The following is a 15,643-nucleotide window of genomic DNA, read 5'->3' as shown; positions in this document are numbered from 1 at the left end:
AATAGTCATTGTCTGGCCCTTAAAGCTTTGTGGCAGACTCACATCAGCACTAGTATCTTAGATCACTTTTCCCTATGCCTGCCAGTTTGGTGAAAATGAGCTGTTAGCAGTTGTTTTCTATATATTTAAATAGAATACTCTTTGGAGTTTCAAGCATCCAACTGAAACCTAAACTTTAGCAATCCTTCAGTAGAATTGGAGATACTAAGGACAATTTGTAGACTCACCTTCACAAATCAAAGTTCTTCACATCACAGGACCATCTCCTCTTGTCCCTCTACTACTAGAGGGATTAAATACTAGCACTACTTGAGCTAGAGCTGGGAGTAACAGCAGCAGTTTGCATGGTACAAATACTCAATTTCCCTTTTAAAAACAAGCACAAGTAAATTAATTCTACAAGGAGACTTTTCCTTTGATTCAGTTTTTTCAATAACTTCCCCACCTCTATGAAATCTTTCCTAAAGGTACTGTTTTAGCAAGGATTTCTTAGATGGTGACAAGAAAGCAATTCAGCGTAATTTTTAAAGGACTGAGAACAATGTGACTGTGTCAGCTATTCTGATTTGGGGCAATGCTTTTATATTATAAAGCTATAGTAATCAAATGCAGACAAAACAGATCTGGGAACAGAATTGTGTAATGTAGATTAATCTAAGTGTTGAGCAGTAGCAATTTTTAAATAAAAGTACTGAAGAAGCTAAGCTCAGATGAAAGAAAGCTTTTCACCTTATTTTGTTTTGCAGAATGATTCTGACTTAAAAAAAGCAGTGAAAGTTTTATAGAGTGCATATCAGCCTGATATAGATGAAAGCAACTTACATAACGTAACAGATTTCCTTTACAGAAGGAAGCTGTAATTGCATAGAGCACGTCCTTTCCCTAGAAGCTGTATGTATTAACATATGGAAAGACTAAAAATTATTTCTGATAAACAAGCATCATTAGAAATCCTCAGCACTCCTTGGTCAACTTCTATTACTGTTGATATCAGTCTAAAGCTCATGTTATTTTATATAAATAAAACTGTCACACCAGTATGCTGATCCCATAATGCACAGTAAGCAGCTGGTCTTTGCTTGAAGAACTGATCAGAACTGACTTGCTGCAGTTACCACACAGGGCCCAAGGAAGGGCCATATACCTGTTCTGGGTCAGGCACAAGCAAAACAAATGAAGGTGGTAACATCTAAACAAAAGGCAAACACAGGCCTTAAAAACAGGACTTGCACTGAATTGTGTTCAGAGCCATTTAAATCGCAGTCTTTTAATAATTTTAATGAAGATAAATGAAACAAAGCCCTTTATATAAACAGTTTATTTACTCTAAACAGCAACACAGACAGAATGCCATATAAACACAAAGAAAGTGATGCAGAATAAGGATGCTGGCTAACTTTGGATCTCAGAGGCTCTTAAGCAATAACAACCTAGTTTCCAAAAGATAGAAAAAAACAAATTCAGGGAGGGAAGGGGGTGGAGGGCATGATTTTTTTTTTCATACAGCCAGCTAGAGGCTAAATATAGTTCTAACATTTTAAAGCATGCCTGCATCAGATAGCAAAGTAACTAGAGATACTAGTGAATTTATAGAAGTATAAAAGTTTATAATTTTACAGCAGTTGAAATACTGACATCAATATTAAAATAAAAGCAAGTTTTACATAACAATCAAAAATACAAAAGACTGAAGGAAGAGACCCTGTATGAAAAAACTGGGGGCAATTCAGCAAATTTAAAACTGTATACAACTGGCGAATATGGGAAATGGCACACATACAACCCCCTCCCCTTATGTGGATATTAATTGTACATAGCAACATTAGATTTTGCAAAAGTTTTGTAAACAAGTTCTTGCCAAACCAATCCCTTCCTTTTAAAGATGCTGCATGACAAATGCTTATGATGGTGCAAACTTCTTGGCTTGTGCTCGAACCCTCTTTTCATATTCCACTCTGTTTTGGCTGAAAAGAGAAAGGGTAATTATAGCTGGAGAAATCAAGAGGCTGTATTACAGAGTTAGTTTCATATTGAAGAGAAACAGAAGTCATTGCTCAAGGCAAACCCTTTTGATAGCAATTAATGGAACACTACACTAAATTAAAGACTTTTCTGGACAAGTATGGTACTGTTCAACTAGTTACTTCCCAAACATCACCTGTTGTGAAGTGATTGCACTGACTTCATACTGTTCAGTCTCTTCGAAAAGGTTTGCACTTCTCAAGACCAACTGTACCTCACGTGCAAACATTCTCTTGTTCAGCTGAAGTTTTCTACTCCCCACTCACACTAAGACCTAAGGTCATTAACAACGAATTCAGGTACCCTAACAGTACAAAGTGAGAACAACAGTTCACTGACAGCTGGTGGAGTTCATACGGTTTTAAATTATCATCTTTACTGCTTTGCAGAGACAATGGACAATGGAAACACTCCTAAGAAACAGGAAAATGATAATGGTGTGGTAGTTTCAGCCTTTATCTCTACAGACCCTGACTCACAGACTTAGGTTCATCCGACTCTTCGGTTGGGAAAAAAAAAAAGCTATGCTGTAGCACACTTGCTACAGATTGATTAAACAAGTAAGTGTTACTTGAGGGAACTATGTCCAGTCATTAAGCCTCAGGATGTAAAAGAGCAAGCTCTCTGTTTTCTGTTCTTGTGCCTAAAACGGATAGTAGTAGCACAGTAAAGCATCCATTTACATTCAGTTGTCCATCTTGTATTAGCTGTCAGAAGTGTGAGTTGAGCTAAAGAAAAATTTGTAACTGTTACTCTTCTGCCAGAGATAGCTTAGAGGGACTAGACTTTGCAGACAGCTTTGCAGTAAATTTAACTTACTTTCAACTATGAAGGCTTGCTGCAGTAAAGAAAAAAAAAAGGCAGCAAATTATATCCTCAGAACTTGACAGACTGGGGGGAGACAAAGAAATGAAACCCATTTTGGTAATGTGCAATGAACAATTGCTAGCAAAGAGACTGAAGATACTCTCTTCTCATGAACAGATTTACAAACTTTATTCTACATTTTTTTCTGAAGTTATATTGCATTGCCACACAAGAACATAGCCTAGCTGTTAAGTCTTGCACCCATAGAATCCACACGGAAGAATGCCTTCCATAGCTCATCCTGAAAGCCTACAGCAAAGAGGAGGAAGTAGCACATTAGTGCTAAAGTAGCACATTAGGAGTGCTGAAGTTACTGAAGGACAGTACCAAAGGAGCCCTGAGAAAGAGTATTCTTGTTTTGAATACAATATTAATTCTTGAAAGTTTAACAACTTGACTAAAAGATATCTACGTAAACAATGGTGCATCTTCTGCAGTACTTATCAACTATGCCAACGTTAGAGATGCGTGCACAATCCTGCTCTGTTTAACTCTTACCAGATATTCACTACGGAGCAAGAGAGACAGACTCTCAGACTGCAGAATGACAGTAAACCATGTGAAATACTCTGCATGTCCAAGAGACATGAAGAGGATAAATGGGAGACCATACATACTTGAAGTAACAAAAATCATGTAATATTTTAAGCTCAATACATATTTATTCCCCCTGGACACAATTTAAACAGAAACAAGACTAGCCAAGACTGGTTTTGTACATACGTGCATGTGGGAGGTGATTAAAAAAAATAAAACACAGACTGTCTATACATGTATAGAAGTATATTATTGAGCCCTTCCTCATCATTCTTGGCTCCTACAACTGTGGCCACTTAGGTGTCTTCCACATGCACTCAAATCCATCAAGCCTTCAGTAAGTACTTTAAAAAATAACACTGAGTGAAGCCATTAATTAAATACAAGCCACACTACCCATCCCTATATTTCCTTTTCACTAGGACCCTATAAAAAACTCCATATTTAAGACAGCTTGCATGTGCAGTCACATAAAACGTTATTTTTCAAAATTGGAGGCCTCTTCTGTCCCAAACTGTAATTCCACAATTCCATCTTGATTATTATTTCAGTAGATGCCAGTGCCAAAAGCATTTGTTTAAAATGTTTTGCTTTCATAAAGCCTATAGAACAGGTATCCATTTTAATGATAGGAAAACTTTTAAGATTAAGCCTAAAAAAAAAAACAAACCCGAAAAACCCACCAAACCCAAAAAGTTTCTTTAGATCACAAATTATCCCATTTCCTAATCAATGCAAACTTCATTCTGCTAAAGCTACAGGCATTCTGTACTTTTCAACCTATTCTTTTAGAAGATATAGTTTTCCCAAGATGCAATGTTTCCTACAGTGACCACAGTTCTCCTTCATCCTTCAGGCACAAGTTCTTACAGGTACACACTACTGGGCAGAAGTAAGTTACTCCTGTACTGACAAATGTGACTTGACACCTAATTCAGTCTCCACTTCTCCTGGTCTCATGACACCATTACACCTCATTGTTACTATTCAGCCTTTAAGGGAAAGGACTCTGTGTTGGGCTAGAACCAGGATGAAAATATAAGGAGTATTCACACCTCATTGCTGTTGCTTTGCTATTAAAAGCTCCACTAGCCTAACAGCCATGATGTTACCATTTTGTTCAAGTTTAGCACAGTCCAGGCACTTCCACAAAATACAGTCACGAAGGTAAGAAAAATCCCCATGTCCTTTGTGAAAACATTTGCATGTTATACTACAAGTAACAGACAACTGTAGGCAATATGACAGCTTTCCAGCTGATAGGTAAAGACACTTACCAGTAAATTGTGTAAGCCTCTGCTTGAGCTGGGTCTTGAATATTTGGTTCATTTAGAAGTTCTTGTATTCCTAACAAGATCTATGGAAAAAGGAATAGCAGTAACAGGCATATATTATGGATATTACTAATAGAGATTCAGTGAAAAACCCTTAGAAACCAATTTAGGAACGCACACTGAACATCTTATATTCACATCAGATAAGCAAGCAGAGCAAAAGCATTAAGAATATGTCTAAGTACAACTAATGACCTGTTTAATTGTGATTGCTGGCCGCCAGTCCTTATCCTCCTCTAAGATGGAGAGACACACGGTGCCTGAAGGATACACGTTCGGGTGGAATAACGGTGGTTCAAATTTACCTGATAAAGAAGAGGAAATTACTCGCACACAGTGCTAAGAGGAAGATCAGAGAGTTGGGTTAGATCAGTAGAGGAAAACAAAACCCAAAGATCCCCAACCCCCAAATAAAACCCCACAGATTCTGGAGCTATTAATAATAGTTTTCTTCTTGCCTCAGCCTGCACCTTAAACAGAAACTCCACCACATCTGTGATCTGTGATATCAATCCAGGCACTCTAACATTGTCTTTTTGACTGGCAATCTTTTGGTTTAGGAATGGAAACTGACAAAGTAATTCGTAGTAGCTTTGTGATAGAGACCTTTTAAAAACAATTCTGTCTTTTCAGCCTCACATACTACTGTGTGAAGGAAAGATACTACCCTTCATTCATCTTTTCTCTCCTCATTTTAAAATAATGAAAATTATATACAAAGAAGACTTAAATTCCTAGCATTTTTTTCAGTTTCATATTTTCCTATGTATAATCAAGATACACCAAACAAGAGGAATCATGTTTAAATTACAAGACTAACTGAAGGCTTGTGCACCTTTCCTTCTGCCATCCATCTATATTCCGGCATTGCTTTTAATCTTTACAGGACTTAAATGCATCAGCCAGCATCTTGAGTAAAGTAACGAACACTCCTTTTGCAATACATGAAATATCTACCAATTAGTGCAGTTTTCTAATCCATCTGACATCGCAAATATTCACAAGACATAACAGTCTTGCTGTCCTATGGAGTTCAGTGGTACTTCAGAGGCTGCACTGGTAGGGAGTCTTATCAGTGACATATATATCTAATTTTAGGGCATGACAATTCCTTTAACACTGTCAGGATGTGAAAATTGGTATTTTTCAAGAAAAGAATGTGAAATGTTTTCAGTTAAGAGAGATGTTTCCCCCTGTGTTACATGTATTTAGGTGGTATCAAACAAAAAGAGTAGCCAGGAGCTGATAGAGCTGAAATATGCTAATGTGATGAGAGATGAATCGCCATCAAAAGAGCTATTTGTAATCACTGTCATTGATTTGAGATGGTAGCCAATTCAAGAACCAAGAAATGGTGCAAGGCAATACATGTTTTCAGGTTTCTATAATAGGTAAGTTTGAGATGGTATAAGTTCAAAAACTTAATAAGGAAACTAGGTATCTGAAGATCTGTTATACATAGTAGCAGAAAAAGAAAAGATTCATGTTTTAGAGCAAGTTGATTAAAAGGTTCAAGTTATAGAACCCTTTTGTCCAAGTTCCTGTCTTCTGAGTTCTTAGCTTAGAATACCAAGTTAACAGTAAGAACATTGGGATTTAGTCTAAGCATGCCTACATATTAGTTTCCAAGGAGAGCTGATGATGTAGTGAGCATTTCAAGCGATGCTTTTGTCAAACTTCGAGGGAACCTATGCACCAATCTCCCTCCCCTCCCAATTTTGATATATCGAGCACTTAACTGATTTAATCACAACTTTCTGAATACAAAGTGGGCAGGGAAAAAAGAAAAAGCAATGTGTCTTTAAAAAACACTAAAACAAAATTAAAATAAACTGTAAGAAAGGAATAACCATTTGTAAGAATGTCATGGATTATTTCAACACTGTTCTAATAAACTTGTGGTTTTCAGTAAATTTGCTTACATTTTGGGGGTGAAGAAGGGTAGTCATCTTTGAAAAGCATCCGTAGTTTAAATAAGCCTCCTTCCCATGGTGTCTATAAAAAGTTAATGTAGAGTTTCAGTTACAGCAAGGAAAAGTCAAAATTGTGGAAAAAAGCTTACCAAGAATACAGTTTCTCAGACAAAGCACAAGACATTCTTCTGCTACACAGCAGAAAATAGCTCCTCTGCACTGTAGCACACTGTCTAGACCACGGTAAGCTATCCTACCTATATAAGAAGCTGAAGTAGAAAGGAAGCTGTTTCTTTCTTTATTACAGCTAGTAAGTGAAGCTGAGTCATCAACACAGGGTCATCACCAGTAATTCCATATAAAAGTAAAAATTTCACTCTACATAAGAACAGAATACTTCTGAAGTTTTACATGATACACATACAATTCGGAAGGGGCTGCTGTACCCCCACTTAAGTTTGAGAAGACAGGATACGGATACACCCCTTCAGCATGCGAATGTAAATTACTTCTCTTGCGCCTTATGAGAATGTGGCTAATAAAACCACAAATGAACTAAAAATGTGGACAGGACCGATGGTACTGCTACATTTAATGAGATTCACTAGTCTAAACTAACCCTGTCCGTGTTTGGTAGAATGTAATCTCACAGACTCCATCTTTCTGTATAACAAGAAATTTTTAAAAGGCTCTTTATCCCTTTCCAAAACTGGGAAGAGCATTCATAGGAGCAGCTCCCACGATGCAGAGCAAACCAAATAAGACAGCACTACTCAGAAGGGTCATATAAACAAGAAAAAATCATCCAGCAATAGAGAAAAAGACTGTCTCAAATATACAAAACATGTAAACAAAGAAAAAAGTCCATCTTCTGACAAACTGAGTTCTGCTAAGTGTAGAAATACAGAAAAGATTCTTATAGCTGTAAAATTAACTTCTCTGCTACTTCTCTGTAACTTGCCCTTGCTATGGAAACACTGCAATGAAAGTAAATGTTGGGTTGATTCTTTAAAACAACTGGAGTACAGATGGTCTCAAATCTTAAGAGCAAAACTGATCAAATCTTATCCTCACAGTCAGATACGTTAGAAGACCACCTTAGAAGGAAATTTTAAATATTTCCTAACTGAATTATGTGATTTTTAGCTGAACAAAAACCAAAACAAAACACCCAAAAACCCATGTGAAAAGAGAAAATCACTCTATTGTCACTGTTATTCATTATGCAAAGTCTCAAGCTGGAAAAGGAAGAAAAATATGCTAGAAATTAATAAGATAACACATTTCCAAAAGTGAATGAGTTAGATTATACTTGCTACTGTGCATTTAAAGAACTCATTCTAAATTGCTGTAGTCAGTTGTCAACAACTAGAAATCTATTCTCCACACCTTCTCAGAGGAGTTCCTTTTTAGAAAATATTAGCTTTTTGATAGAATAAACAACCTATTTTGTTTGTATTCAGTCAGAGGACGACAAATAGCATTATTAAATAATTTACACAGAAGAATAGAACAGTTAGTAAAGTTTTTATGTTTCTGATAGAGCAATATACCTTTAGCATGAAAGACAGCAGACACTCAGAAGCCTTACTATGGCTAACAGTACGACAGCAATATCATCAAGACCATATTGCATTATGGGACTGGTTGCAGAAGTTTTTTGAGTCAAATTTTAGGTAGTTAACAAGTGATTTACTGTCAAATGAGTGAACGGAGTATCCAACCCAGGACTAACACCACTTCAATATTTCATCTGGCTGACAAGAAAGCATTTTGGTGCTTTCAACTACTCATCTAAGGAGAAGCAGCTGCAGTACAGGATGCCTCCAAACACTAAGGCAATAGAAAGCAACTCTTGGTCTGGTAGAGAGGAATAAGTCATGCTGCTTCTTGTTAAATATCGTGTTTTTTTTTTTAATTAGCAGGCATCACATCAGCATAACTGATCTTTTCCAGGTGTGACACATTTTCTAGTACACATGAAGCTGGCTTTAAGGCCTTGTTTGCTCCATTTTGTGGTTTACAAAACTTCAAAGCAATACCATGATGATTTTCTATTGCATGAAAATTTTACCTAAGTATTTAAAGGTGACAGCTCAATAAGGTACACAAACTGTTATGGGGGATAACCTTGTTTTGGCAGAACACAAGGGGATGAATTTTTCCTTACAATGTGTTAGATTATTTGTCAGTGCTTCTTTAAGAACTGACTAATGCTGTGCACAGACAACCACCAAAACTAAGTTGGAACTGTAACAGCAATGCTATGTTCAGCATTCCACTAATGCAGATCCTGCAGGTTTTGCCTACACACAGTGTCTTCTCAGAATCTAAGAAACAAGATCATAAGGATTTTAACCAAATTGGCAAAAGGCAGTAGAAAAGGCACGGCAAAGGAGTCCCACACCGAAGATCAGAAAGAAAGAATTAAAGCCCCCAAGTAATTACTAGTAGTATTTCAGAAGAAGCAAGAAGCAGAAGACAACTTCCTGTCTGTTCAGTACAAGACTCTGAAACACTCCCCTGAAAGCTTGTATTCTTAAGGTGCTAACTGCCAACAGATGAACTGTCTTCTGTTATACTTTATCCAATATTCCTAGTCCACAGCACTTTTAATTCTAAAGTAGCAGCAAGATACAACCTTTTTTATTAAACTACATGTAAGTTAAATTCTCAAGAGTCAGTGTAATGCATGAGCAACTTATCACCATACATATGCTCACTTTTTGCCATAAATGAGGAGTCAGGAGAACAGTAAGTCTTACCCCTTTCTTTCCTGGAATAGCACACTCCCAGTTCATTAGATTCATAGTGCCATCTGGATTTTTTGTAGGTACTGCTACAAATCCCTGAGTTAAGGCAAAAAGACATAGGATGAGGACAAAATGTACTTAAAATACTTCATTATGTTTTTTATCATTACACCAAGTTACCTCCTTTTGCACTACACAGTTTTAAACAGCTTTTTTTTTTTTTTTTTAAATGTAAAAATATTAATTAAAAAAAATCCTATCAGGATAATGAAAAGATCATCCCCAGAACATTGAAACAACTGCAGAGTCAGAAATTTGGTGTTTTTCATACTTACAAATGGATGATCTTTTCTCCAGGCTTTTCTCTCCTGTGCAAGTCTGCTAAGAGCTATGCCAGACATATTCAGATTCCCTCTAAAACAAAAGTAATTGCTGTTAGTATATACTTTTACTTATGGCATAAACAATGCACTGTGTGTTTATAAGCCCTGCTCACTCAAGAATTATTTTGACCTCTCATTTTCACTTCAATAACCTAGATGCACGTTTCTGAACAGCCTGCAGAATTTTTCATCAGAAATAACATCACGTTTCCTCATGCCATCAAGCTCTTAGTTACTGGACTTGACCTACAAAATTCCATCCTTACCCTATCGCTTTATATTTGAACCCCATCTTAGAAGCGACTTTGACAGTAGCTTGACCACAGAAACACTATTAGTAATGGGAAAAGTGCTCAGACTTCCTATTTGTGCAACTGACACACACTCTGTTTATCTCCCTGCTACACCACATCAGGTATGGCAAATTCCTTCTGTAGGCAAACACCTGCATTACTCCCATTTCTGGCAAATGGGAATAAGAAATATTACTTTTTGGGTAAATTCCCACTGAAACCCAGTATTCCACAAAAAAAGCAACACAGGCACAAAATTTAACAAAGTCATCTTAGTTGTGCCGCTATAAAACTTGTAGACAACAGCAGGAACAGGCAGCAACACAGAACTCAGCTAAGGAAGCAGCTCATTCCACAAGACAGATTTTTCCAGTATAAACTGAAGAATATTCCTGCACCTTCACTGACTTAGCAACAGCCAAGCATGGTGACCACGACTACATAAAAAATGTGCAGAGCACAGGTCATTCACTACTGCATGACACATCACAACAGTTCTAGACAGGATGATTGCACAAGTGGTGCTTTCAAATTCCAGGGAGGATCCTCCATTTACCCAAGACAGTAGGCAAAGTGAGAGTTTATTTTTCCTTGTCAAACTGTATCTAAACTCAGGGTTTCACTAGCCACATGGTCAAATTCCAAAGAAGGTTTTAATCCTCATAACTGCACTTCTACACATTTTAAACAAGAGCTGATAATTGGCAGTGGGAGAAGTCAGGCCAATCTGTTCTCAACTCTACACATACCTAACAAGCCTTTTTGACAGCAGAATAGTAGAATGCTTCCACTTAACAAGCTCACAGAATGAATGAAAGCAGCATTACCGCTGTATTAAAACAAACACTTAAACACTGGTTAAGAATTATGCAAAATTTCACGAGCTCTCAATATGTCGATTACTTATAAAAATACTGCAGTCTACTGCTACTATAAGGATATGAATTGTAGATCTTTAAAACCACCAGTTAAGCAATTTATGCAGTTCCTAGGACAACAGGTATTTTAAATCCATTCTTCAACCTTTAAAGCCAGTTTTGCCTGAATGGCCATATTCCCTAATTCACCTTCCAAGCAGCAACTGAAGTAATGTCAGATAAAGCTTTTTAAAAGGGACAATTCACACTCAGTGAGCGTGCACACGCACAAAAATATTCCTATTTTCAGTCCAATTTTCCTCTAGTATTCCCAACACATACACCTATACTTTAATTATTGCAGAAGACATGCAGGACTTAGTGAATGTGTACATGACTTCCAATTTTAGTCTGTTCACAAGCAGGAGATGCAGAGCCATTAAAAAAAATACCAGTGGAAGTGAAAAACCGAAGACAACAAAAAACCTCTCCCTTAACTAAATTATACAAGGAGCAAGTTTTAACACGTTGTGAGCCCATGCTCTTGCAAGAGATGTAAATGAACTGAGTATACAGCATGGTTTTCAGCTGGGCTTTTGGTACCTGGTTTTTGGTACACTGTACTAATACAAACCTTCCCATCACAGGTTGGGAAAACCATATGTGCTTATAAACCATCCAAATATTCTCCTGTAGTTCACTAAACTCAGTTACCTTTTCTGCCAAAAGATACATTACAGGATGCTTTCAAATACATTTATTCCATTTCCTGTGGCTAACAGCCAATTCATTACAACATGCACAAGGGAAATGCCAGTTTCTCATTGGGTAAATAAAACATCACTTATCCAGTAACTTTTCAAGTAATTGGAAAAATCCTGAGTTTTCAGGCCATGCATTCTACTCGCTTTTACTGTGCCTTAGTACAATGAAGATTTTTCTAATGCTGTACAAATAGCTTCCCAAATCCTGAGGCATTTGTCTTAGTTGAGCACTGAAAAATTTCAGTGTATATGAGAGGACAGGCTTCACATACATGGTTTCCACAGACTTCAGTTATACTGATGAGAACAGGCAAGCATCTAAAACCTCATTAGTCTACTAGAGAATAAAGATTAGACAGAGAAGACTGAAAGCCCATCTCAAAAACTAAGATCCCATTAGTTAAGCATCCCCTCAAAAGCAGTCTGCTGAGTGTCAATATATACTCTCTATATCCCAATCTATTAATGTACTACACTACCAGAAAGAATTTTGCACCAGAGAAATCTATTCAATCCTATTTTGCACATGCCATAAAGGTCGAAGAGACCAGTCTTCACGTTAGTTTAATCCCCCAAACTTACCCCTGCCATTAAGAGGTAGTAATGTCCGTCTACTGCCATCAACTCAGAAAGTTAACAGAAACTTCCAAATTTACTCAGTAGCTTGCCTTTGCTAGCTTTGCTGTTACTGCCTACTTTAGAAAAATGACAAAATAAAACCATCACGCTCATCACAGATGCAGAATTTTGCGCCCCATTACAGAACACCTTACCCATTTACACCCTCCGAAGGGGTGGAACAACCTAGTTTCACACAAAAAATGCACGTCTTGCAAAGAATCGTCCCCGTGCCACACGCAACTCTCTAAATACATCAACAAAGTACTCTTTGAGGTTCAAGAACTTTCAGTACGACTTATTGATTCCAAGCAGCAAGAAAAAAAACCCCAAAACGTTAAGATTGCTAGCCTCACATTTTTACTCTGCAAATTAAATACTAACATAGGAAGAAATTATTATCGAAGCAGTTTGCCCCGAACTATACAAACTCTGTTTTTCAGAAGGGTGGAGAAAGCCACGGTCTGAGCTTTAATCAAAGCACGCTAACTCCGGACTAGGATAAAAGTCTCCGATGCTTGCGGCAAGAGAAAGGTAGAAGAGGCCGAGCGGCGACCGGAGTCGCACGTTAAACAACAGAAGATGCCGCGCGGCGATGGGCTCGGCGCTGGACGGCCAAGTAACCGGCCAGGGCCGAGCACCGCCCCCACCGCGGAGCGCCGCAGGTCCCGTCGGCCTCGCGAGGGGCCGGGGCAGCGCCCAAGGCCTGCACGGGGCACCCCGGGCCCGCCCGTCGTTCCCGGGCACACACCCGGCGGGGCGGGACCGGCTCGCGCAGGCCCAGCGGTTCCACGCCCTGCTCGGCGACCTCCGCCCGCCGCCACCGAGACCTGCGGGCGCTCAGAGCCTCAGGCGGGCAGCGCCGCGCCGGCCGGCCCAGCCACAAGGCAGGAGCCGCCGGGCCCGCACGCCCATGGCCGCCGTTCCCCTCCCGTCCCGTAGCAGGCGAGGGGCGCCGGCCCGGCCCGGCCCCGCTCCGCTCCCCGACCCTGGGGCCACCCCGGCCCCACTCCCGGCCGGGCCTCACCGAGAGCCGCTGCCGCCGCGCGTGTCCCGGATCGAGGCCGCGCCAGTGACCCGGATGTTCCCGCTCCCGCTGCTTTGTCTCCACTCCGGAGTTTCCCTCCCTCTCGCCTCGGCGCGGAGCGCGAAAGCGCTATTCTGTCCCTCGGCCCGATCCGTCTGCGATGCTATCGTCACGCTTTACGCATCCTCGCGACCAGGACCCAGAGGTGACCCTAACAATGCCTGAGTATGAAGCGCCGGAAAAAACCCCACGCGCGGCTATCCCAAAGCCGGTCACTTCCTCGTGCCTCTCGCTCCCACCAGCTCCGGCGGAAAGCTGAATCGGGTTTTTACCTCTGGCGCTGGGGGAGCCGCCTGCCACTTAAGAACGCCTGGTCCGTCGGCGGGCGCGCGCAGGTCTGGCAGGCCGCGCTCGAGCCGGGCCGAGCCCCGCCCCCTGTGGCCGGCCGAGGCTGATTGGAGGAGGCGCCGCCCCCCGAGCGGCTGCGGGGCCTATCAGGGGGCGGCGGGCGGCGCCGAGGGCGGGCTGCGGCTTGCCCGCTGACCTCTACGGGATTCGCGGCCTGGGTTTTGTTTCCCGTCGCTGTGTTTGTTAGCTTGGGTCGCGTTGGTTTGGCATGGCGTGGCTTCCGCTCCTTGGGGGGGAGGAGGGATGTCTGGGTTTCTAAGAACGAGTTTTTAGTGGCAAGTAGAGTATAAATCAAATTCTGTTCTCATCTTGAACTTCTCTTAATGAAACAGAAGAATTTTTTAGTCCTGAAACCTCTGTCTAGCTATGCCTTGTGCTAGTCTGTGTCCATGTTACTCGAACGATGTTCTATGTAGTATTAAAAGTTCAAAATGTTTTCTTCAGAGCTCTAGAATTGACTATTTCAATAAATAATCACCGGGATTCCAATCTGCCGTAATCAAAATACATGCTGAGGATCACTCTACCTAAGAAACGCTTCACCAGTAGCAAATGTGCAGCGAATACCAGGATAAACACATACTCCCCTGTGTAACTCCACACAATTCCAGTGGCATTACAAAAAGCAGTGGAAACTTGGCTTACAGGATCTCTCTCATGAAGTTGTACACATTACAGTCTCTGAGAATGTCACATACATATGGACTATGTGTATATTACTACCAAGCAAGACTTCAGCACAGCACTCTAAAAGACGAACTTGCAGGATCATTTTCTTCTTTCTGAGGTGAAACTTCCCACTGAAAGGAGAACTAATGCCAAATGAACCCCAAATGTTATAAAAGATCCAAACAGGTTGCTAATGACTTCGTCGTTTATGTCCCCTTTATAACCTGGTTTCTAGTTCCGGGTAGACACCTATCCCTTTTATGCTCTCACTTTTCCTAACCGGTGAAAACACTTAACGCGGCAGATATGTAGAGTAGGAATTTGGGTTGGAAGTCATGCTGGCTGACTCTAAAGTGCCAGGTACTTTAAGTAACCCAGTCTGATGAAAATGTAGATGCACACATTGATTACTTAATTACTGTAATTGCTGTACTTGATTACTACAACGTTTGTTCTTAGCACTTATTTTAGTAAAATTCAAATGCAATTAAATGCAGCAAATTAGTTTAGTTAAAACAATTTTACTGACGTTGCTGGATATTCAAGGAAAAAATAGAATGTGCTTTGCACTTAAAACTGATTAAACTTAGGATGAAATTCACCTCATATGTAACTATAGAGCCTTTAAGAATTTAAAAATCATGGGTCTTAGCTTCTCAAATTCTTACTAGCAGTTTGGAAAATAAGTGCTGTCCAGTGGTCTTCTCAATACTAACACTCAATTATGAACTTTTCTATAGTTATAGAGGACACAGCTGTCAGACTTCCTGGACAATTTCAACAACCTGTACTTTACACTTAAACAATTTACTTCCTTCAGCCATTTCTATCCTCGAAACTTATTATATGTTTGCCTTATTAGAAAGCATCAATTTCCATTAGCTTAGTTTTTCAAACAAAGGAAGCACTTCTATTAAAAAGCGAAGTAGTGGATTCTAGAATCTTTGATGTCAGGCAGAGTGGTTTTTGAGTTGTGCAAAAGAAAATGTATGCAAAGTATAAAACTTTTTCATGTGATTATATATCCATTCAAGGGGCAACTATTTCCTCCTATAATGATCAACAAGTCATAACAACTGCACAGGAAAATAATTTCCCAACTGATAAATACCCAAATATTTTTTGTGACTAAGTCTTTGGGGTAGCAGTAAGGGATACATTTCTTTTACAAAGGAGAAAGTGTTAATGCTTTGAATCA

General features: G+C 39.7%; 1 protein-coding gene across 2 annotated transcripts; it reads right to left on the bottom strand.

The window, feature by feature from the left end:
- Nucleotides 1-1,300: 1,300 nt before the first annotated feature.
- UBE2I (ubiquitin conjugating enzyme E2 I) lies at nucleotides 1,301-13,804 on the bottom strand. Of its 2 annotated transcripts, none has more exons than XM_066197654.1 (7): nucleotides 13,701-13,804; nucleotides 9,762-9,840; nucleotides 9,439-9,522; nucleotides 6,683-6,755; nucleotides 4,956-5,065; nucleotides 4,704-4,783; nucleotides 1,301-1,964 (listed from the first exon to the last, which is right to left on the bottom strand). In XM_066197654.1, the coding sequence occupies exons 2-7, from the start codon at nucleotides 9,825-9,827 to the stop codon at nucleotides 1,901-1,903; spliced, it is 477 nt and encodes a 158-aa protein (XP_066053751.1). In that variant the 5' UTR covers nucleotides 9,828-9,840; nucleotides 13,701-13,804; the 3' UTR covers nucleotides 1,301-1,900. The 2 variants fall into 2 exon arrangements, with proteins under 2 accessions (XP_066053751.1, XP_066053752.1); XM_066197655.1 differs by lacking the exon at nucleotides 13,701-13,804 and adding an exon at nucleotides 13,369-13,534.
- Nucleotides 13,805-15,643: the final 1,839 nt, after the last annotated feature.

The sequence above is a fragment of the Chamaea fasciata genome, unplaced genomic scaffold (assembly GCF_029207755.1).
Source record: "Chamaea fasciata isolate MVZ Bird 193981 ecotype frontalis unplaced genomic scaffold, bChaFas1.0.hap1 SCAF_16, whole genome shotgun sequence".
Taxonomy (NCBI): domain Eukaryota; kingdom Metazoa; phylum Chordata; class Aves; order Passeriformes; family Sylviidae; genus Chamaea; species Chamaea fasciata.
This window is presented reverse-complemented; position numbering and strand designations above follow the sequence as displayed.